The 24112-nt window shown below is 34.0% G+C and overlaps 4 protein-coding genes across 13 annotated transcripts; 2 read left to right on the forward strand and 2 right to left on the reverse strand.

Annotated features, from left to right (window-relative positions):
* The first annotated feature begins 3017 nt into the window (after nt 1–3017).
* On the forward strand, nt 3018–4006 carry LOC107612026 (protein NDR1-like). Its single transcript, XM_016313868.3, has one exon. It carries the CDS (start codon nt 3150–3152, stop codon nt 3792–3794), a length of 645 nt encoding a protein of 214 aa, XP_016169354.1. The 5' UTR covers nt 3018–3149; the 3' UTR covers nt 3795–4006.
* Nucleotides 4007–6479: 2473 nt separating this feature from the next.
* Nucleotides 6480–10483, reverse strand: FIE (Transducin/WD40 repeat-like superfamily protein). Its single transcript, XM_016312613.2, has 13 exons — nt 10235–10483; nt 9912–9977; nt 9629–9751; nt 9356–9436; nt 9182–9274; nt 8997–9072; nt 8749–8828; nt 8609–8680; nt 8240–8299; nt 8010–8106; nt 7786–7849; nt 7648–7707; nt 6480–7552 (listed from the first exon to the last, which is right to left on the reverse strand). The coding sequence occupies exons 1-13, from the start codon at nt 10412–10414 to the stop codon at nt 7480–7482; spliced, it is 1125 nt and encodes a 374-aa protein (XP_016168099.2). The 5' UTR covers nt 10415–10483; the 3' UTR covers nt 6480–7479.
* Nucleotides 10484–12058: 1575 nt separating this feature from the next.
* Nucleotides 12059–12987, forward strand: LOC107612719 (protein CHLORORESPIRATORY REDUCTION 41, chloroplastic). The gene has a single exon (XM_016314432.3). The coding sequence runs from the start codon at nt 12133–12135 to the stop codon at nt 12853–12855; it is 723 nt and encodes a 240-aa protein (XP_016169918.1). The 5' UTR covers nt 12059–12132; the 3' UTR covers nt 12856–12987.
* Nucleotides 12988–13767: 780 nt separating this feature from the next.
* LOC107612717 (pentatricopeptide repeat-containing protein At4g04790, mitochondrial) lies at nt 13768–24050 on the reverse strand. Of its 10 annotated transcripts, none has more exons than XM_088496228.1 (18): nt 23517–24050; nt 22757–22899; nt 22558–22650; nt 22015–22309; nt 21820–21867; nt 21065–21694; nt 20589–20768; nt 20059–20123; nt 19124–19231; nt 18594–18707; nt 17432–17527; nt 17177–17275; nt 16577–16696; nt 15116–15220; nt 14854–15018; nt 14645–14772; nt 14434–14554; nt 13768–14199 (listed from the first exon to the last, which is right to left on the reverse strand). In XM_088496228.1, exons 4-18 carry the CDS (start codon nt 22265–22267, stop codon nt 14026–14028), a joined length of 2406 nt encoding a protein of 801 aa, XP_088352354.1. In that variant the 5' UTR covers nt 22268–22309; nt 22558–22650; nt 22757–22899; nt 23517–24050; the 3' UTR covers nt 13768–14025. The 10 variants fall into 10 exon arrangements, with proteins under 10 accessions (XP_088352354.1, XP_088352357.1, XP_088352353.1 ...); XM_088496231.1 differs by having other exon boundaries at nt 22577–22672; XM_088496227.1 differs by having other exon boundaries at nt 22558–22672; nt 23517–24033.
* Between the last annotated feature and the right edge of the window lie 62 nt (nt 24051–24112).

Here is a 24112-nt window from a genome sequence, read left to right on the forward strand (position 1 = left end):
TCAGCTATACAGGATAAGAATGACAAACGTGCTGAAGACTATTGTCACGACTGGTTGAAGATGGAAGCGTACAGGAAGACTTATTGCTTCAATGTGAATCCAGTGAAAGGTCAGGATCTGTGGGAAAAAACTCCACACCCAGCACCCGTCCCACCACCATTTAAAGCAAAGCCTAGAAGACCAACCAAGAAAAGGAGAAGAGAGAAGGACGAACAACCCACTGGGTCAAAAACAAAGATGAAGAGAAAATACAACCCTATCAGATGCATGTATTGCAGTGAGATAGGACACAACAAGCGAAGCTGTGCAAAAAAGAAAGCAACCGAAGCTGAGGAGCATGCTAGGCAGCTGCAGCTACAACTAGCTCTGGTTGCCCCTGCTGCAGAAGGGGCTGCCCCTGAAGCAACTACTGTCCCAGCTGAACCTAATCCAGCTCCAGCACCAACACAGACCCCGACAGTTATTGATGTTAGCCAGTGTGACAGTATACCACCAACCCAAGAAACACAACAGGTAATCAGCCATATGTGATTCATTTTAAACATTAGCTATTTCATAACTCTCATTTATTTAATAAGCTAAATCTAAATCTAGATGTACCATTAATTTGTGTAGGAACAACTCGCTGCTAGGCCATCGAAACTAAAGGTCATTAAAGGGAAAGCCAGAATTCAGTCGTCTCCTAAAGCTACTGTAGCCGCACCAGTCGCTATCTCTGCTGAGACAATCAAGGGGACTAGTTCAGCCACTGCTAAAAAACTGGCCGACTTTATGACCCTCGTTCCTACTCCCGCCTTCAAGCCCCCAAGAAAGATTGATAAATAACTTTGATTAGTGTTGAATTGTATTGTGGTTGAACTCATTTTTTTGTGTGAGGATACTTTCTGTTATTTTGCACAGGGTAGTTGGAGTTACATTATCTACATTTTGGTTATCTATGTCAATGCAAGTTGTACTATGCCCTTTTATTTTGGTCTAGGATACTTTTTAGGTTATGTATCCTCATGTAAAAGCTTATGACTTTGATCTGGTCTGTTTCCTATGTTTACATTATCTACTCAATGTTTAACACTACTTTCACTACTGATTATGTCCATTCCTTAGTACATGTTACTTTAATAGTCAACTGAATTGCTTTGGAACCTTTCAATTGGATTGTGTTGTCTTCATATAAAACAACCAAATGAAACATCTATTCTCATTCAATGGATTCATCTCATTACACCATCAAGTGTTTGGAATTTGCTTTACTTGGAACGACACAACAAACTACAAACAATCACATTAAGCACAACTACCACAAACAGGAAAACTATTAACATTTTCAATGCTTTTACTTCAGCTTCCAAGCTGCCCAGTCTCCATGCCACCTTCAACCTCCATTCATCACAGTCACTATCAACCTGCAGCTCAGCCCCATAATCTTTCTTCGTTGCACCTTGGCCCATCCCTTCATACTCATCATCCTCAACCCACTTAAAGTAGTTGCAGTGACTGCCCTTCTGAAAATTCAGAAATCAGAAAATAAAAAATCAAACAAAATCCCAACACACAAAACAACATCAAAAACCCTTAAAATCTTACACAATACTCACCCGGTACCTTGGACATGCACGAAATAGTCTATCTGGGTTCTCCGCTGTCCCCGACTTTCTTATCGCAGCCTTCAACCCACAGAAACATGATTCCTCATGGGTTTCCTCCGGCTTCGCATTGAGGCGCTGGAACCATTACTCCCGTTCGAGAACAACGACACACCGCCACCACGGCCTCCATTTCCGGCCTCCATCGTTGCCCCAAACCACCAACTTGAACACGAACCCAGCTATATGGCCATCTGATTGATGAAGGCGACCTATTTATCGTGGAATTTAGGATTAGGTTTCAAACACTTAGGGACTCATTTGAACTGTTTTCTCAAACTTACCTTGTCAGCAACACGTCATCACACGTGGGCCTCTTCCACGTTGGAAGCTAACCACACACATCAGCAAGAGTTAGTCAGGTCACCAACGGAGTTAACGGAAGGACAAACGTGATTAACTCGTGTAACTTTCAGGGACTCTTTTGATTAACTTTATCTTTCGGGGACTAATATGGAGATCGAGGTATCTTTCGGGGACGATTTTGAGTATTAACTCATATGATATATGTTGTTGGTTTTATAAAATTTTTATTATTTTTTATCTGTATGATTTTTTTTCTATTCTTTGATGTACTCTATCTTTGTTTTATATTAATTTTTTTATTTTTTATTTTGACTTTGTAAAATTTGTAATTGTAATTATTATATACTACGTTTATTATCAAAATTTTGTATAATATAAACTATGATTCTATAAAAAAGACAAAATAAATAAAAAATTAATTATAAGTAACAACAGAGTCATAAATAATGAAAATTTATAGTCCAAAATAATACTAAATTAAAGAGTACGGGTAATATTAGAAAAATTATAGAATATTTTTTTTGTTTAACATTATAAAATTTATAGTACTCTTTTTTATATTTTTTATTGTATTTATTTATTTATATAATAAATATTTTTTATATTATTTTTGTTAGGTTCTGTTTTTGCATGTATATAAAAAAAATAATTTAAATTGATGTTTTTTTTTATAATTTTTCATCTAAAAGTGATTTTGAGTAGTATAATCCAAACAACATTTATTTTGCTATAATCAATTTTGATACAAATATTACAAACATAAATCACGGTAACCCAAACTTACTTTTCATCAAAATCAATTTTATAAAATCAATTTTATGCAAACTCACTTTTGCAAACTGAAATCTAAACACACACTAACTCACTAAGTAGAGTAGGGAGTGTTAACAAGACATTGAATATTTAAACACAATGAACAAAAAGAAAGCAAAATTAAACAAAGTTGGTCAGAAACTATAAACTTTGAATAAAAAATTAAAAATAAAATAAAATTGCGCAATTTCTTTTAAATTTGATTCTCGGTCCGTATATATTCTCTTTGAGGAAGCCGTTAAAAAAATAAAAATAAAAAGCTGCAGCAAATAAAGAAACCCCGCACGCACTCAACAGTCAAAACTCTATCTCTACATTTTTTCCTTCCCTCTCTTTCTCTCTCTCTCTAGATTCCCGGCGGTGTCACCACCACCCCCACCACGGCAGATGGCGGAGCAACACAGCTGCTGCTCATGCTGCTTCAGCTTCATAATAACCATGGGCCTCACCGCCCTCTTCTTCTGGCTCTCCCTCCGTGTTGACCAACCAAAATTCTATCTCGAGTCAATTTACGTTCCTGCCCTCAACAGATCCCTTCCGTCAACAACAAAAAACGACACTGTTTTATTCAAAATGAAGTTCACGAACCCTAACAAAGACAAAGGGATCAAATACGACGCCGTTCGGGTCAACATCTCCGTCTTCCTCTCCCAAAATACCACGCGCCTACTCTCCAACTCCACCGCCGTCGCTCCTTTCTACCAGGGCCGCCAGAAGAAGGCGCATAAGCCTAGCTCTGCCTCCTTCGTCGGAAACCCTACGCCGGCGGCGGGGATGGACGGGAAGGTGTATTTCCGGGTGGATTTTGCGACCGCGGTGAAGTACAAGATCTTGTTTTGGTACACGAAGCGACACGGTATGTGGGGAGGGGCAAATGTGGAAATTAACAATGGGGGTGTGAAGGTGTATCCGAAACCGGTGAGGCTTGGCAACGAGCCACCGAGGATCGTGAACGGCGCACCGGAGTTCCATGGAGGCTATCGTGCGCTTCTTCCGCTATTCCTAGCTGCGTGGATAATGCGCACTCGTTGACTTGACTTGACTTGACTTCACTAGTCCTGTATTTTTATTGGAGGAATTATTTTAATTAATTTAATTTAGTTATTTATTTATTTTTAAAAAAGCAGGGAAACACTGAAACTTAAAGTTCACTGCCATTTTTTCCCCGTAGAGAACTTTTTATTTTTTATATTGTATTACTAAGTGTAAAATCATATTTATGATGGACCAAACTATGTGTTAAATAGTGTTATGGTTATTTACAAAATGTCAATAACGTTTTGTGTTTTTACAACTAAAATAATATTTTTTATCAAAACGTTTATGACGTTTTGTGTTTTAATAATTAAAATAATATTTTTTATTACAAAACGTGAGTTACATTTTGTCTTTTTATAATTAAAAATTTATTTTTATTACAAAACGTCATGTGCTATTATCACAATTATGTAAAACACTAAAATAATCAAATACTTTTATATTTTACATTAAAATTAATCATATATAAAAATTTTAGCCTCACGTAGACTCTATTGTTTTATTCATTCATCATTGTGTCATGTAAACCCAAAAAATGGAACATTAATTATTTACTTTAGCGGTTAGTATTCATTTCACTGCCATTAGTTCTGTTCCCAGTCTCATTTATTGTCAACTATTACCTTATGCACTTGTATACTGCTATACATTAATGCGTGCAGTTTGACTAATCAATGATGGAGTGAAAATAGGAACTCTGGCATTAATCAATGGTGCTAAATCACAAGGAAGATTGTTGGTGTATGTTTCGTTGATACTTGATACTCAGTTGTAAGATGATTTGATAATGGTGACTTTGGGGTTATTCTCATCAAAGTTGTTGATGAGAATGCCAAAGTCATTCGATGAGTAAGAGGTTGGATAGTATATTGTGTTTGTAGTATGATCACATTTTTGGTGATGCTGCTGCTGGATATTTCATTATTTTGGATGCAGTTACATTCATTATTAAATGTTGGAGTTCGTCATTGACTGGCAATCAAGGAATTGTAGGCCGTGATGAATAAATAGAAACAAGTTTTTAATTAAAAAATAAAATTTTAATTAGTTAATATTAGTAAATTTTTTATTGTAAAATTATTTTTTAAAAAATTTTGATCTTTTAAAAGAATTAGTGTCTAAAATTAGGATTACGAATTTTAAATTTTGGATATAAAGTTTAGAATTTAGGATAAAAAATAATTTAAGAAATTTGTTGATATTATTAAGTAAAAAAATTAACTCTCTAATTAAATTCATTTCGTTAACATGTCTCTCTTTGATAAACCTTTCATGAACAATCTACTCTTACAATGCTCATTAGTCACACTTTTTCTCCCACAAACTATCCTTACCCTCTGTCCAAACAATTTTATTTGTTAAATACTTAGTTTTTAATAATTTTTATTTAACAAACTAGTTTTTAAATTTTTATTTCTCAGAAAATCGATATTTACTTAAATTTTTTTATACATAAATAAACTAATTTAAAAAAATAGAGAACTTTTAGGAGTTTTTATATATATTTTTAAAATAATAATAATAATTGATATAGCTGTTATCATGGTTCTGAAAATTGGACCGGATTAGCCGGTTGAACCGGTCGAACCGAGAACCGGCAATGAAAACGATCCGATCTGCTACTAATAACCACCCATCTGCAAATCGTTCGAAAACCTCTGAACCGGTCGAGAACCGGTCGATCGGACCGGACCGGTAACTGGCCGGGTCTTAATAAACGCACTGTTTTTTTTTTAAACAAAAAAGGAAATAAAAACGAAAAAACCCACGTTCGTTCAGCCCCTTCACTCACTCACTCACCCCCCCCCCTTTCCCCAACAGTCCAACAAACCCTCCTCACATGTTTTCTCTTCAGAGCTTTTTGGTTTTGCCCTCAAACAAACCCTAGCCATCTAACCTCCACTACCGGCGCAGGGAGCGAGGCACTACCGCCGTCCATCGCGCTGTCGTCGTGCTCCAGGTCTCCAACCCCTGTTCATTCTCACAGTCTCACCAATTGCAGCTTCTTCGTTGAGATAGACATTCGCGTCTGGTTTTCGTCTTCTCAGCCGCACTTCTGCCGTCGTCAGTCATCGTGTCCGTCGCCTGATCGCCATTGTCCGTCGCACTCAACAGATCTTCCTCACACTCTGCCCAAACTGCTCACTCCTCAACGTCGCGCGCCTCCTCCACGTCACCGGAGCCCTTGGTCCTGAGAGTCTCGTATTCGATTGTCACGGCGGAGGGCCATATACCAACATTGCCAATGGCCGGATTCTAAAGTGGGAAGGAGATGAAGTTGGTTGGACTTAGTTTGCTGTCACCTGTTCCAATAGGTACCAAAATGTGAACTTGTTTCTAAAATGGTGAACTTCATGTGAATTTGAGGGTTGATATGCCTTAGTTTTTGTTGAAAATAGTGAGTATTTAAATCGGTCTAGATTTTTTTGGAGATTTATTAGTTTTAGAATCAAAAGTTTTGTTTATTGTGTTTTTGTGTTCTGGGTTTGCTAGTGGCTGAAGACTTGATATGAGGATTTGGACACCTTAATGAATATTCCTTCTCTGTTCTTAGTTCTGATCAGAACATTGATTTTTTTGGGGATTCTGTTAGTGCTACTAATTGAAACTTGAATCATGGAATGATTAGCTCTGTTTTGGATTGAATGATTACTGATTAGTTGATTCATTTTAGTCCTGTTTTTGTTCTTTGTGTTGTTCTGTGTTGAGTTTTGTTTATGAGTAATTAAATGCACAAAACAGGAATAGGATTGCTAATTTCTTTTGTGACTTTCATTGTTCTTTTCCCCTTATTGTGCTGCTGTTGTTGTTATGCTGCCGTTTTGTTATGGCACTGCGATTGTGTGATCACTGATCAGTGTTTTGAATTTGGAATTTGTGATTAATAACTTGTTGAGCTTTGGAATTTGTGATTAATAACTTGTTAAGCTGCTGTTGTTGTTATGCTGCTGTTTTGTAATAGTTGTTGCTGAATGCTAAAAATGGAAATCAAATCAAATGCTGGTTGTTGCTGAATGAGTAGCCTAGCTGCCTGCCAATGCCATATATAAATAAACTGATGAATGATGATGATGATGGTAGTGGAAGGAGAGTCAAAGTGTATAGGTAGTTGGTGATATGTTATGCTTTCTTATTCAATGACTATTTGTTAATTGTTATGTTGATACCTCAACTTGGAAACAACACTAGATCTTGTTTATGGCTTGCTCATCAAGAAGAATCTGTTGCTAAGGGAGCTCTCTTACAACAGATGAACGCAACGCTGCCTAAGATTAAACCGAAAAGGTCATCTTGCAAGATTCAGGTTCATGTTCAGTTAGCATAATACCACAGAATGATCAACATTTTCTAACTGAACTAGCTCAACATTCTTTTGAAATTGATAATCCTTTGAGTATTTTTTTCACTATATAACTTTTGAGTTTGTATTTTGATAAGATCATATGAATTTGGTTGATGATTTTTTGTGTAATGTTTTAAATTTGGAAGATATTTTAGGATGTTTATTTATTTATTTATTATTTTATTCTAAAACGATTTTCTCGGTTGAACCACTGGTTAGACCGGTTAGACCAGTGAACCAGTGACTACAACGCTTTGATGACCGATCCGGTTTTCAAAACCTTGCAAAATAATAATTATTTTCCGACGACTGGCCAAACCAGTCATGGAGGCTAAGCTAAGCTGGTGGCACGTTTGTAACATCGTCCCAGCGCCATATTGTGCCGTCCTCACAGCAACTCAAAATAATACTGCAGCATAACAGAAGGAACTGCTTGAGAAAAGAAACATAGGGAAGAAGATAATACCTTCCATCAAAAGAGCAACATAAGAATATGGCATTTACCTTCCATCAAAAGACACGGCAGTTTGCCGGATTGGAGATTTCGATTGAGGATGCGACAACCTGGAAAAGGTGATGAATTGAGCATAAAAAAACTTTCTAAGATAAAAACGTCTCATCATTATAACATGATAAACAAACCTTGCGATAAGAACCGGCGGACTTGACTGCAATTCCCAAACAAAAATCTTCCCTTCCCTGTTACCTGGGCAAAGCCAAAAGGAAATGAAAATTGTAAATAAAATGTAGCAAATGTTGTATCAAAAGACGAAGTGGCAGCAAACCACAATGAACAAATTGTGTAATACACAGTTACAAGAAGAAAACAAAATATGACTTAAGAAGAAATTGCAGTTAGTTATTACCTATTGCAGCTTGATTGTAATGGAAATCACAAGAAAACTTGATGAACCAGATATCACACTCAGGAACAGGGTATTTCTGGAGAATGTCAACTACACCCTAAACAACAAACACAAATGCTTTCAACTTAAAAAATTGAAACTGTATCTGCAAATAATTACTGAAATTAAAAAAAGAAAAGTCTAAATTAAAATGAAATAAAACAAGATAATAATTCTTAATTCTAACAAACCTCTCCTGGAGTTTGTTCCTTCACTTTAGGCTCCCACAAGACAATTTCATTGTCAACACTCTGGAAATGCAATATAATCCATTAATTTCAGAATCGGTAGATAAATTTATGTAATATAAAGGGAATAATATTAGTTAATATGAAATGTAGTTGAGTTCGAAGAATATTATAAAACTCTTGAGCAGTGTGGTTCAGTTGAATACCAAGTTTTCTAGGATTTGGTAAGGAGTTTCAGAAATACCGTTGAACATTTTCTTTTACTAGTATTTGGTTTCACAAAGATCATTTTATAACATGTGAAGGAAGCCAAAATGCAACCATTGGTTGCCACAGGGAAGTAGAATAACTCTGGAAAGTGTGATTACTCACCTTTGAAAGGATAAAATCACCCAGCCACCTATTACAGTCGACATAATTTGAATGAACTGAAGCGTTGAATACCTGAAAAGAATTACTATTAGAAAAGATCTCATATATGTATGTACTTCTACAAATAAAATTTTACTTACAGGAAACTGCACATATTTTGTGGGAAACTTAGATGGAAGATCTGTCCATGTGAATGACTTTTCCACGTAGGTCCAGAACTCTGCACCAGAATAAAAGCCGGGATCACTTAAATGAGAAAGACAATAATATTTAATTACAATTGGTACACACCATTCTGTTTTGCTGACAAGAATAGATGAGAGATTGTTTTACACAGATCGTATATATCCAGGTTTAATAAAATAATGGCATGGAAATATATTCTTACCCTTCATCGACCATATCTTTACAGTATTATCCATGCCACAGCTAGCAATTTTGTATATATCTGATGGATGAAAGTCCTATAAAAAGCAAAAAGATAAAGAGCTACAATAAAGAATTAAGATAAAGAACTACTAATTAAGCAAGAAAGTATAGAGAAATACATTGCATAGATATGAATGCACTTACAACACTCAAAACTTCATTACGATGCCCTCCAGCCCCGGCAAATATCAGAATGCATATTCCAGTATGAACATTCCATAACCGGACAGATTCATCCTAATCAAATTTAGATGTTAACGGTTGAAAGGAAACCATTACTCTTACCATCAAAATTTCATACAAAAGAAAGCTACTCACTTTGCTTGCAGAGATCACAAGCGATGACTTCAATGCTTGGGTCCTGATTTCGTTTATGGAGTCTCCATGCCCAACAAAGCTCTAATGAAAAAACAGCACTGCGTCAAGAATCACATGAATAAAAGAAATCATTTTCAAGACATTCAGCACCCAATGCTTCCTACATAACTGTGAACTAACAACTAACACTAAATATAAAATCAAACAACCATAATTATTTTGGTCTATTGTATGTAAAAAAGAATAAACCAACCCTTGAAAGGTGTGGTATACCTTGTATATCCTCTCAGAACCAGTATCTATGACTCGGATTACGCCATTGATTCCTCCAGCCACCAGAAATGGGGCACCATCAACATTGCTTGCCCAGCTCACTGTGTAAAAGGATTCATCCTTCTGGTCAACATAACAGATGAAATTTGAAGCATTTTTCCAATAAGAATTTCAAACTTCCTTAAAATTTAATTTTTAAAAAACAAACCTCAAAGCTGAAACACAATTAAATTCTTCAAAACAAATAATAAAATGTCAGGAAAAAAAACAGTGTTGGACTTACATCCTCATCAACATAAGATTGCAAAACAGCAATAACTCCTCCTTCAAGACACTGATAAACCGTAATCTGCACAAAATAAATAAATAAATAAATGAATAAACAAAATGAAGATTAAGATAATAAGCTCAAGCTATGGTTTCAACCATAATTAGGATAACAAAGTGAAAAGTTACAAAATTTTACAGAATCTAACAGCAATGACAAGAATACAAGTTAAAAGACCTAGTCTTAATCTTGAACCGCTGATTCAAATTTTTTCTTTTAGAAAATAACAATTAAACGAAAAAAAAAAAGGTAGAAGATAGAGAGTGAGAGAAGAAAACCCTATTGCCGCCAACAGTGGCAAAAACGTTGAGGTAGCGGGAATCGATGAAGTTGAAAACGACGGCGTATAGAGGGCGTTTACCCTCTTGGAGGCGGTTGGTGACTCTGTAATCTCTCTTCTTCGATGGAGTTAGTGAACCCACCACTGGCTCACTCCCCAAACCAAAAACCTTCGCCATTTTTTCTTCTCTTCTAACACCAAAATTCGCTTCTTTTGTTTGTTTCCCACTCTCTCCGTCACTGTAAAAATTAACAGCTTTTACTTTTGTTTTATAATTTCTTCCCTTTGTTCTAATTTCTTTATATTTATAATAAAAATTTAATTTTGATGCACAGTTTAAATTAATTTTAATATATATTTAATTAAATAATATTAGATTAATAAAAATAATTATTTTTTATTAATTATATGACTGATCTTCTTAAAAAAATAGATATAATACATTAATAAAATATTTTATATTTTCAGTATATTAAAATTAAATTTAAAACAATATTTTTTTATTAATTTTAATTTTTAACATTTTTTGGCATAAGACTTTTTTTTTTTTTCAGTTTTGCCACTTAGTATAATCTTATCATATCTTAGAGTTATTATATTTTCTTTAGTATTTAGAAACTATTTTATAAATTTGTTTTATATACCTTGTAAGTTATCTTTTAAGAGATTTTAGGTGATTAATATTTTTTTATTTTTGCTTTACTTAAATCAATAAACTCTTCTCTTTTTTACACTAAAAAGTATTAGTTCATGCATTTTCTAACTATATTTACTACACAAATATCAAATTTAGTAACGTTATATGCATGAAATAGTAGATTTGGACTTTAATTTAGTAACGCTATATGCATAAAATAGTATATTTAGATGACATTATTTATTATATCATAAAGGTTTAATTACTCTGTTGATCCGTATAGTTTCGCAAAATTTTCAATTAGGTCCTTGTACTTTTTTTTTTAATTGGGTTCCTGCACCAAATTTTTTTTTTTTTTTAATTAGATCCCTCTTAACAGTAATTAGCTTAATTTTATAGGGACCAAACAAAAAAAAATTTGGTACAGGGATCCAAATAAAAGGAAAAAAATGTGTAGAGACCAAATTAAAAAAAATATTTAGTACAAGGACTCAATCAAAAGGAAAAAAAGTACAAGGATCTAATTAAAAATTTTGCAAAACTATAAGGACCAACAGAGTAATTAAACCTAACATAAATTATATAAATACAAATATATTAAATGATTATATGTGTTAGAAATATATAAAAGTCAGATAAAGAGAATGTAAAAAGTAAAAAACATAAGAATAATTTTTAGAATTAGTCTCTGAAAAAATTTTAGGCAAATATTTTAATTTTTTATTTTATTAGACAAATTAATATTCACATCAAATTATTATAAAAAGAATGATATGAAAATTTTAAAAATTTTTAGAGACTATTATATTTTTATTAAAATGATAATGATTCATTTGTCGATATTTTTAACCAAAATTTAATGCAAAGATTAATTTATCTAACAAAATAAAATATTAGAGACTAATTTAATAATTAAAATTTGTTATCCTTTAAATTGATTTGGATATTACTCAAAATATAAAAAGAAATTAGGAACAAAAAAGCAACTAATGGAAAATTTATTAATCTTTATGTAAATCATGTCTATTGTTATCAGTTATCACTGCAATGAATCTGAAAAAGTGAAATGTTCCTTCCTCATGGGATATTTTAGCATATTACTCTATGCTTATTGGACTACAAAATTTAACTGTATTATCTGACACAAATGAAAAGCTACAACAAAATCATCATAGAAACCAAACCAACCAGATATAAAAGCCAAAAGAGCCTTATCTTTAATCTTTATTTCACTTTGCTGCATTCAAAAACTAGTAGCAATGGCTTCCACAATCCTCCAGTTTCTCTCATCATATCCTACTTCTCATTCTCATCATCCAAACCAAAACCAAAACCATCTCTATTCCCATAGACCATTTATAGAGATTTCAAATATTCAAATCCACCCAAGAAAGCACTACTCCATCAACTGCACCAATAATAATAATAACAATAATGCCTTAAGCACCAATTATCCAGCTAGTGATTATTCCAATGATGATTCTAATGAAGAATTTCCAACCCAAGATCCGAATTCCAGCACAGTCAACAGTCCAGAGACATTTCCCATAGAGAAGAGAAGAAGATCAGAAATAGTGAGGCGAAGAAGGCCTAAAACTGAAATATCACAGGCCGAGCCACCGAATTTTGAGGTTGGTTGGAAGAGGACAAAAGAGATTAATTTAGAGCTGCCAATAGGTTATGTCATAGCTGATTTCTTGGAGAAGCTAGAGGAGCTAATGGGGAAGGAATTCGGGTCGACTGAGTTGCTAGCAAAGGCCGGGGAGATTGTGGCCGAGAGGGCGAGGGAGGAGGCAGAGATACTGATGGATGAAGGGAAAGTGGAAGAGAGAATGGTGACTGAGTTGTTTAGAGTGTTGAAGCTGATGGAAATGGATTTGGCAATGGTGAAGGCTTCTGTGAAGGAAGAGACATTGGATGAGAGGCTCAAACAGGCTAAGGCTAGATGCAGGCAAGCCATTCTTGTTGCTTACTCATTTTGAATCAGATTCAGATTCTTTCATGATGGGAATGTAACTTTGTTGGTGTAATTAAGGTTTACATGAAATTGATGTAGATAAATTCTTGACTGACTTTTTTTTTGAAGTACTCATTTGATACTCTTATTTTAGAAATTTGAAATGCTTTAGAAATGTAAGTGACAAAATTAAAACTTTTTAAACTCTGGACCAAATTAAATTTTAGATGATCATTAAAAGCATCTAATATATTTTTCTGATATATATTGGTGCAAGTTCTATAGATTACTGGATATTAGCACTTAAAAGAAGCAAAATATTGCTAAGATCCCAACACAAACTTGTGCATAACTTTATTACAATTTTATCGTTCTTTAGGTATACACATAGTTTTCACACTCTTAAAATGTTTTTCTTTTTCTTTTTTTTAGCATATATTTAGTTATCTGATTCAAGTGATACAAACTTAATTCCCCTTGAGCAAAAGTCTCGATTTTGAATAATATGGATGGAAAAAAATTCTGTTAACAAAACTAGTTCCTAGTAGATGTTTTTGACTCAAACAAAACAGCCTCATATAGAAGATACATGTAGTTTCAATTGAAAAATATAACAGCATGCTTAGCTATGAAATAAAAAATTGTGAAAATTATAGCCGAGTGTAACAATTTCGATGGCCAAATTTGTTGTGCAAATTTTGGCTTTTATAAAAATCTACCGCGCCTGAGCATTGTCGCAATAACAAATGATCACAATTCACAACAATGAACAATGATTTTCTTTTAAGATTTTAACTGCAATTCTTTTCTTCAAAATGCAGCGCACTTTCCAGTTTCCACTTTATCCGACTGTTGTTATAGATGCCCCTATCAACTTGCATATTCAGTGCAAGTTTCAAAATTACTCATAAGTACATCATCAAAAATAAACATAGTATGATTAATATTTTTCTGATATTATATTAACAAAGAAAAGAGAGAAAAATGTTAGTACACCACAACTTCATGCCTACTTTAGCTGCTATATCAGATGTTTGAATTCTGGAACAGCCCTTTTAGAAAAGACCTACCTATCTATCACCTCAACCCCAAAATTTGTGAGTTATTTGTACACATTTGGATATAATGCCCCTATTAATAGGAACTCAAGTGAAGACTGAAGAGTACTTCACCTACTCACCCTTCTTAGTTTAGCTCAATGTTTTGTGCTGTTAGCATTATGTAATTCAGAGGTTTTGGCATGAGCACTTAGCAGAGAATCATGATATTCCTTTGGAGGCACAAGGCCTAGCTTATCCTTGATTTCAGAAAGCAGTTCGAGGCTCGCTTGCAAATGGCTTGACTCTGACCCGTTGATGAGAGAGAACACCTATACAAATACAGACATAATTGTTGTGAATATAATAATGACACACAATAGAGATAGATAAATGATTTACTTTACTAATAGATTCTCCTAAAAATCCTCCTAAACACTAAATAAGGGAAGCATTGGTTTTTTTTGAGATTCCAAGACAAAAAAAATCTACTGTTTTTAATACTTTATTTTATAGTAATAGGAGTATGATTAGGAATGTTTTTAGGGAAGGAAGCAAAGGCGAACCTTATCAAAGAGAACTTTCATAACCAATTCATCGCTGTGGTGCTTATCGCAGAGAACTTCTGTAACCAGTTCGTCGCTTTGGTACTTATTCTTGAGGAGCTTACACAAGTTGACAGCAGAACTGACACGAAATATAGTGAGCATCAGTAAACTATAGAATGCATTTCTGGTGAAAAAAAGTTTCAATAAAGTGGGAATAGAAAGATGGAACCTTATATCCTTGTTCCAAATACAATACAAGATGATTCTGCAGCAAGCTCCATCCCAGTAATCTGTATCATTTAATTCCTCAAGTAGAAGAAGCAACCTGTCCAGCTCTACATCGGACCGAGTCTTCTCCTATGGATGTTGAATTCGTTGATTATGAATCATATTAAGTTAAAAATTTTATAAAAGCCGATAATATGTTCAAAACCTTACAATGAGATTCATAACATCTTTTGGCTCCAAATTATGTCCAGCTTTCTTGATTTCCTCGTAATAATGAATAGCTTCAGACAGTTGCCCATGTGCTGCAAGAACTGAAACAAGCACATACTTGATTTGGTTCAAGTTCTTCTGTGGTATCAATGGATCTAACACTACCTACAATGGAGGATTAGTTAGTCACAATAAAGGTTACTTGTCTTTCAAGCAAATGATAGATAGCTCAAGCAGCAGCATATGCTGCTTGCACCCGTACCTGTTTTGCTTTCTCCAACTGTCCACAAGCAGCATAAGCATTTATAAGGGCCATGAAAATTTGCTTTGTAGGTTTGATTCCAGATTCCTTCAGTTCTTTATAATACTACAAGCATAAAGTTGAACATACATTTGTAAGCATTCATCCATAGACAGCTTATCAAAATGGCATACCTAAGTTAAAACTAATTTTATGTAGCTCCAATGATGTAGGCATATCCAAACAGATTATTTTCTGTGGTGCAATTATTTTCTAACATAGAAATCAAACTTACAGGGGGGGAGCATAGGCCTTCCCCCCCCCCCCCCCCCTCCCAACTTTTTTGGACAAAGTTAACAATTTTAAGTATATAAAATTATATATTATATAATTTTATTTGAAAAATAGAGTAAGTAATTATCTTAGATAAATAATTAAATTATTAAACTCAAAAATAAGTAACAATCCTTAAATTGAGAAAAATATTATTGCCAATCACTTTTCGATTAAATAAATTTCCAAATCTTTAAACTTTTTTTCTCTTTTTAAATATTTTTTCTCTTAATTTTCACACCTATTATCATATAAAAATACTTTAATATTTATAATAACTAAACAAATCTTTATAGTACATACATGAAAGTAAATTATTTTAGAATTTATTTATTTTTCTCATGATATTATATTAATAACATATTAAGTAAATTCATTAAAACAATTATATTTTATTCATGAATATGTTTTAAATGCATATAACAAAGTTATTAGAATAACTTATTTATATTATTTTATAGTATATTTTTTTATGATATGAAGCATAAAAATATAACTTACTGTCACAATAATACTTAACAAAGTAAGCTAATAAAAATTAGATAATTTTTATATTTTATCAAATCCAAAACAAAAACTAAATTTTTTATATAACAAGCACTTATTAGTATTTTTTTAATCAAAAAAATATTAATTATGATTATATATATTAATGAATATATAATATTATATTTGATTATATAATATTTTAATTTTCGTCCCCTCCTCTATCAAATTTTTAGATCCGTCCCTGGACATAATGAGAGCTTCAAATGACCAAAACCGTCTAGAGTTAAATCATTGTTCTTTCCCCCCTCCCCAAAAAACAAAAAATCATGTAGACAAAAGTTATACATGCGAAATGCAAGATAAGCCTATGCAATGTTCAACATCAAACCCAAAAGAGATGCATGCATTAGAAAACATATTTCATATAAAGAGCATTCATGTGTCTATCGAAAAATTTAAGAGTTGGTTCATGATACTGCAATGGAAATACTAAGATAGTAAATTTCTTAGATAAAAATGTTGAAGCAATCAATCTTATAGTCTGAGTTATTATTAGAAGAAAGAACATAAGAAATATTAGAAACTTCTGAACACACACAGAATTGAAGATCAAAAAATGACTGAAATGGGTTTATTATGATGTTATAAATCCCAACTTACCATGACTATATCCTCTTCTGTTTCAGAGTTGCTAATCAGGTAGCTAAAAGTCTCTGAATCAGGCATTACATCAGCATTCTGCATGTGCTCAAGGACCCTGACCCCATCACTCGTGTTTTTCTGAAAAATTTCAGCAAAATGGTGAGAAAAGGAATGCATTAATGCTGAAGTAGGATAGATGTTGATTCAAATACATTTTGGAAGCACTTCTCAGCATTTCAAAACTTGTCAAAACTATATCCATTATCAGCAGCCATATTTCAACTCATGAGAAATCATTTGTATGCAAAGGATTGCCCAGATAACCGTACTATTTTACAGATACAAGGAGTTATCCCTTAATGCAACTATTGATTTCTACAGTGTAGTTTGGTAAAATTTCTCTTTGCCCAAAGCCCAAGAGTCGGAATGACCCTGCTCAAAGATTTGTGTCATATACTCATGTCCATAACCTATAACTATTTAAAAAGACGAAACGAAAAAATAACAACAAAGGTTCAATGGAACCATTTTTTTAGGTTCAACGAAAGCATTCCAATCTCATTGCAAAACCACAAAAAGCATATTAAGTATAGAACAGAGGCATTAAAGAAACATCACCTCTCTAAAACATTCTGCCATTATGGTATTGTACATGCTAGCTGATGGTTTCAAATTCAGTTCCCCCATTTCATCGAGCATTCTATATGCACCTTCAAGCTGTATTATGAAATAAAATAACATCAACGACGTTCTAAATTTCACTGCAACTCACTAAAATACAGCTACACTGGATACTTAGCAAGATGAAGCTAAAATCAGTAAAAGACTGGTGAACAATAAGCACAAGAATGAAAATGAATGGGTACAACTTACGTCTTTCATCTTCAAGAACAAGTCTATCATACATCTAAATGTCTTATCATTTGTCTCCAGATTGTACTGGCGTATTGTAGAGAAGATCCGATGAACCTTTATTTGAGAATACACCAAAGAATAAAACAAACTACATGTGAGAACAGTAAACTATCCAAGATGTTATAGAATAATTGATTCCAGCTCTACATATATTGCTTACTGACAGGAACTGAGATCTAGCAGAAAATAGGGGATTTTATTGATGAACTAGGGATTGTAAATCACAACCCCTTATTGAAATACACTGTTGGGTCTAACCAACTCTGGAGAGAATTTTCTTCTCCTGAACTAACAAACTGAACAGAATTTTCTAATTGACTAAAAATTAACTAACCCCTAGTATTTCATAGGCAGCAGCTAGGCCTAGCACTACTGCTCCTAAACCTGCTAAACTAGTTTAAAAGGGACAACCAAACCTGTTTCTATCACTTACCTTTCGTTTTTATTAAAAAAGAGAAAAAAATTAATGAGAAGAGATGAATGCAAAAAGAATGGAGGTGCAAAATAATTTCAAATTGAAGCATCCTTACTTAATGGCAAGAGAACAAAAGAAAAATTACGTCACTGTTTTTTCCAAAAGGTAAAGGCGGGTAGAGCAAGCTATGTCATCCAAAAGATGAGCTGGTCAATTCTAAGCAACCTCTCTGCACTAGACAATTGCAAGAAAGACAAAATGTGTGATATAGAGCATAGAGACAAAAGTATTCTTGGATCTTCGCCTAATATACTAAGCTTTTAAGTATACTGATTCCTTGACATGATATTAGAACTTCATGGCCAAGAGGAAAAGAATCCAATTAATGCCAATATAAATTTTAAGATAAAATGGTGAAGACTGAAGAAGCTATATTTCACCTTCCCTTCAAGCTTGAATAAGAACATACAGTGCAGGACCGGAAGAAGATAGAGTAATTATTTATTATTATGATCTTTACTGGATCTTCACTTTACAGTAACATCAAAACTTTCTAAGTCAAAGATATAGACATAACACAACAAAACAATAAGCTTAAAGGTCAAAAGTTTACATCCATCGGAGAAAATCGATGGAACATGTAAAAACACAAATTATGAGAGAATGAAGAAAGAAGAGAGTGATTACATGGATGATGGATCATACCAAATTATATTCAGATGTTTCCTCACAAGTTTGTAATATGGACTGTAACATCTCATTTGATAAAGTCAAGCCCCCTTCACACATTTCATCAACAATATCAAGAGCTACACGCACCTGCATTAGAAACAAAAATCACTAATCTCCAAAATTCACTCGAGAGAAATTGACACATCATGGACTTTTATTGTGAATTTGCATATTGGATAAGATAATGAAAAGAGGAATTATGCCAATCACAGAAGAGGAAAGTACCAGCAATGTCATTGTGATCACTATAATAGAAAAAAGTGCTTAAGAATTTACTTGTTTATGTGAATATATGTTTCTTTCTATTAAATAAAAATATATATTTTAAGATAAGTAACATGGCCACACTATGTCAACCTCTAAATGTTAAAGATATGGGATGGGTGCACTTTCAATGGCTTGTGTTTTTGGAGATGACACATTGACACTTTTCTAATTTTTTTATTTCATTCTGGACTTTCTAATTTCCTCTTACAGAAAGTGCAAAAATCATATGGTCATACCTCGCGCAACGTACAGCTATGTAAAATTAGCTTCTCATATGATGAGGATGAAGGTGACACTTCAAGTGTTTGGTGCAAATCCTTGAATTTTGTAATGACATTCTCAACCTTCACAATACCAACAATAAATATGAGAATGCACACAAACACACATAAAAGTCCATAACAATAACTACAACGTACAATTATTATGCCAAATGTTCACAAAAAAGCACTAGTACCATCTTATCATTGTGTTCAAAAATGCACATGCAATTATGGAGTGTTTAATATACAAACACAATGAAGTAAAATCTCACAACAGTTACGAAGGAATTGCTAAATAGAACAAGGAGGAAATTATTAAATAAAATGCAGCCTCGAATGTCTCCAAAATAAATCTACAGTAAAAGCCACTTTGAAGAAGTTTATTCCATACACCAAATTTGCATAAAATCAACCTAGAATGAAATAAAAAAAAATTAACAAGAATGAAAGGAAAAAGATAAAGAACCATGTCCAGCAAAGTAAATGAAGAGCAACAATTACTGATTTATTGTAAATACCATATTGGCTTCTAACCATAGCTGAGGTGTGAGTATCAACTCTCAATCATTATTTTTGTTAGTTCAAAAACATACAAATTCTACTTATAGCAGGGAATTCATCTCGATATGCTGTGTATAATAGGCTACAAGCCTGTAAATGCCTCTGTATGGAGTTCCATTTTTATTGACAATTAAAAATAAGTTAACAAAAAAAAATCATAACTTAGGTATGCTAAAAGAAATTTAAATGGGTTTCATAAAAGTTCTATCATCACTGCAATTTGAAGTATCATGAAAATGTAAAACTGGCGATATATTTTTAGAGAAAGAAAAATGGATGAAGGAAAGCGCTTGATGGTATCATGGACTTGAGGAAATTATCAATGACATATGCAAGAATTTTCTTACCGATAAATTTGGGATGCTAACAGCATAACTTGCAATGAAGTTTGTAATATTATTTGTTTCATAATCTGCAATGCATAAGAATCTCAGTACAAGATATACACCAATTAAGATTTATAGAGGAATTCAATCCCCAATTCTTCAGCAGAATCACAATATGACTTAGATAATTGGTGTTATATTAAAAAAACCAATATTCAGTACATTAATAATTGACAAAGAAAAAAGAAACCTGCAATCTTAATATATGTCCATTTATACATATAATGCTTGGGATTTTGTTCCTCTAGAGTACCTTGTGTAATATAAAGGGTAAAATGCAGAATGTATGAAAGACTTAAGAAGCTATAGTTCTGCAGTTTTGACCCCCTATACTTTAGAGGAGCCAAATTCGAAAGACTTAAGTAACATAATTCAAGAGATACAACAGCTATATCATATGCAATTTGTTTTCCTTTTTTGCAAGCAGAAACATTGTTTGATGTCTAGCAAAATCCAAATAGGTGATGAGAAGATAAATATTGTAATCATACCACTTGTTTTGAAGTCCAAAAGGAAGTTCTCTGCAACAGGTTCCAATTGATGCCTTCCTAATGCCTGAAATATCTTTTCTACAGATTCTACAGATGAAAGCTTTTTTATGTTTATGATTTCCAATAGCTCCAATATCTCCTTCTTCCGCTCACTCTCACAAAGAGCCAATAAATAATTTTCTGCAACATAAGTTGAATAAAGTAAGTTTCCATTTTAAGGTGCTACACAAAACAGAATTTTCTATCATTATTGAACAACGATGTGCAGAACCAGCAACAACACCTTGTCACTTAACATTCATTTCTGAAGTAATTGACCACTGACCATGTCACTTAAAATTCACAGTCTCATTAAATGAAACTGCAAATGTCAACATCTGCTACGGATAATCCAAAGCTAGATGTTTGAACACAGCTTCTATGAAACAAATTATGACAAACCAATGCATTTGAGGGAGAAAAGCATATCCACCCACCTCGTAAATCAGAAATTTCTTCACCATCATTCTCTGCAATGAGATTACAGATTTCTTGAATCTTTTCTTCATTATTAACTCTTAACCACAACATCATTTCGTAGTAACCGAGTCTGGTAATTAAACTGGCATTCTGGTCTTTGATAGCATCACAGAAAAAATGAAACTCTTCAACCATACACATGTCAATAGTATACAAAAGAAGTGGACGATATGATTGCTCTTCTAGCCGAAATCCTCGTTCACCCATCAATTTAAAAAGATGGAAAACCTTCCCCAACTCTTCTATCACTATGTCTTCGTCACTACTTTCCCTAGCCTTTTCTATGCACATTTCTATCAGTGCGTTGTACCCTTTGATCCCTGGATCTCGTCCAACTTTACCAAACAATGCAATGGTAGCCTCCGGTCCAAGTACCTTTGCACAAATTCTAACCAACTTATTAAAACGGTTCTCTTGGGAAAATTCAAACAAGTGTCTCTGTTTCTTTTTGCGAGAATGTCCTTTCCGTTGTAACAATAAATTATTGTTATATATGTTTGAGAGCCATGATATACTTGGCTGACTTTGGGACTCTTTTGCATTATCATTTCTCTTAGACATGGGTTTCTTCACCGAGATACTATCACCTGACAGTACGAAACAATACAACAAATAACCTTTTAGGAAAGGAAAAAAGAGAAGACAAGCTCAGCACTTGAACAATACACCAATTAACCGATAATGTCTCACAGGAATTTCATCAAACACTTACCGTAGTAAATAGAAGAAATCTTCTTAAACGCCACATTAGAAGAATCATCTGCACCAAAATATTCACAAACACCAAAAACAAATTTGAGACTGAAAAAACACTACCCATCAACGAATTCCGCAACAAAACTCTAAATTTAGCTCATTCAGCTTCAGAAAACACAACACTCCTAAAAACAAAAGAGTGCAGAATTACCTGAAGCAGGGGATTGTTTAAGCTTGAGGCTTGCGAGTGTAGAATCTCCATCGAATTCCGAAAAGAAGGAAGAGTATGCAGCAGAACGTGAACGTGAACGGAATCGGGTTAGATTTCTAACGTAGGAGAAATATGAATGGCGCATTTTTTTCACAGCACTTTTGAAGGAACACGGGCAAATGGAAATTGTGCTTCTTGCCGCAGCGAAGAGAACGCGACTATTTTGCAAGGTTCTGAAAACCGGACCGGTCATCAAACCGTTCTAGTCACTGGTTCACTGGTCCAACCGGTCTAACTGGTGGTTCAACCGGAAAAACCGTTTTAGAATAAAATAATAAATAAATAAACATCCTAAAATATCTTCCAAATTTAATACACTACACAAAAAATCATCAACCAAATTCACATGATCTTATCAAAATACAAACTCAAGTTAAATAGTGAAAAAAATACTCAAAGGATTATCAATTTCAAAAGAATGTTGAGCTAGTTCAGTTAGAAAATGTTGATCATTCTGTAGTATTATGCTAACTGAATATGAACCTGAATCTTGCAAGATGACCTTTTCGGTTTAATCTTAGGCAGCGTTGCGTTCATCTGTTGTAAGAGAGCTCCCTTAGCAACATATTCTTCTTGCTGAGCAAGCCATAAACAGGATCTAGTGTTGTTTCCAAGTTGAGGTATCAACATAACAATTAACAAATAGTCATTGAATAAGAAAGCATAACATATCACCAACTACCTATACACTTTGACTCTCCTTCCACTACCATCATCATCATCATTCATCAGTTTATTTATATATGGCATTGGCAGGCAGCTAGGCTACTCATTCAGCAACAACCAGCATTTGATTTGATTTCCATTTTTAGCATTCAGCAACAACTATTACAAAAAGCAGCATAACAACAACAGCAGCTTAACAAGTTATTAATCACAAATTCCAAATTCAAAACACTGATCAGTGATCACACAATCGCAGTGCCATAACAAAACGGCAGCATAACAACAACAGCAGCACAATAAGGGGAAAAGAACAATGAAAGTCACAAAAGAAATTAGCAATCCTATTCCTGTTTCGTGCATTTAATTACTCATAAACAAAACTCAACACAGAACAACAAAAAGAACAAAAACAGGACTAAAATGAATCAACTAATCAGTAATCATTCAATCCAAAACAGAGCTAATCATTCCATGATTCAAGTTTCAATTAGTAGCACTAACAGAATCCCCCCAAAAAAATCAATGTTCTGATCAGAACTAAGAACAGAGAAGGAATATTCATTAAGGTGTCCAAATCCTCATATCAAGTCTTCAGCCACTAGCAAACTCAGAACACAAAAACACAATAAACAAAACTTTTGATTCTAAAACTAATAAATCTCCAAAAAAATCTAGACCGATTTAAATACTCACTATTTTCAACAAAAACTAAGGCATATCAACCCTCAAATTCACATGAAGTTCACCGTTTTAGAAACAAGTTCACATTTTGGTACCTATTGGAACAGGTGACAGCAAACTAAGTCCAACCAACTTCATCTCCTTCCCACTTTAGAATCCGGCCATCGGCAACGTTGGTATATGGCCCTCCGCCGTGACAATCGAATACGAGACTCTCAGGACCAAGGGCTCCGGTGACGTGGAGGAGGCGCGCGGCGTGGAGGAGTGAGCAGTTTGGGCAGAGTGTGAGGAAGATCTGTTGAGTGCGACGGACAATGGCGATCAGGCGACGGACACGACGACTGACGACGGCAGAAGTGCGGCTGAGAAGACGAAAACCAGACGCGAATGTCGATCTCAACGAAGAAGCTGCAATTGGCGAGACTGTGAGAATGAACAGGGGTTGGAGACCTGGAGCACGACGACAGCGCGATGGACGGCGGTAGTGCCTCACTCCCTGCTCCGGTGGTGGAGGTTAGATGGCTAGGGTTTGTTTGAGGGCAAAACCAAAAAGCTCTGAAGAGAAAACGTGTGAGGAGGGTGTGTTGGACTGTTGGGGGAAGGGGGGTGAGTGAGTGAGTGAAGGGGCTGAACGTGGGTTTTTTTCCTTTTTTTTTAATAAAAACGGTGCGTTTATTAAGAACCGGCCGGT

This window comes from Arachis ipaensis, chromosome B8 (assembly GCF_059453495.1).
Source record: "Arachis ipaensis isolate K30076 ecotype BB chromosome B8, ASM5945349v1, whole genome shotgun sequence".
Taxonomy (NCBI): Eukaryota; Viridiplantae; Streptophyta; class Magnoliopsida; order Fabales; family Fabaceae; genus Arachis; species Arachis ipaensis.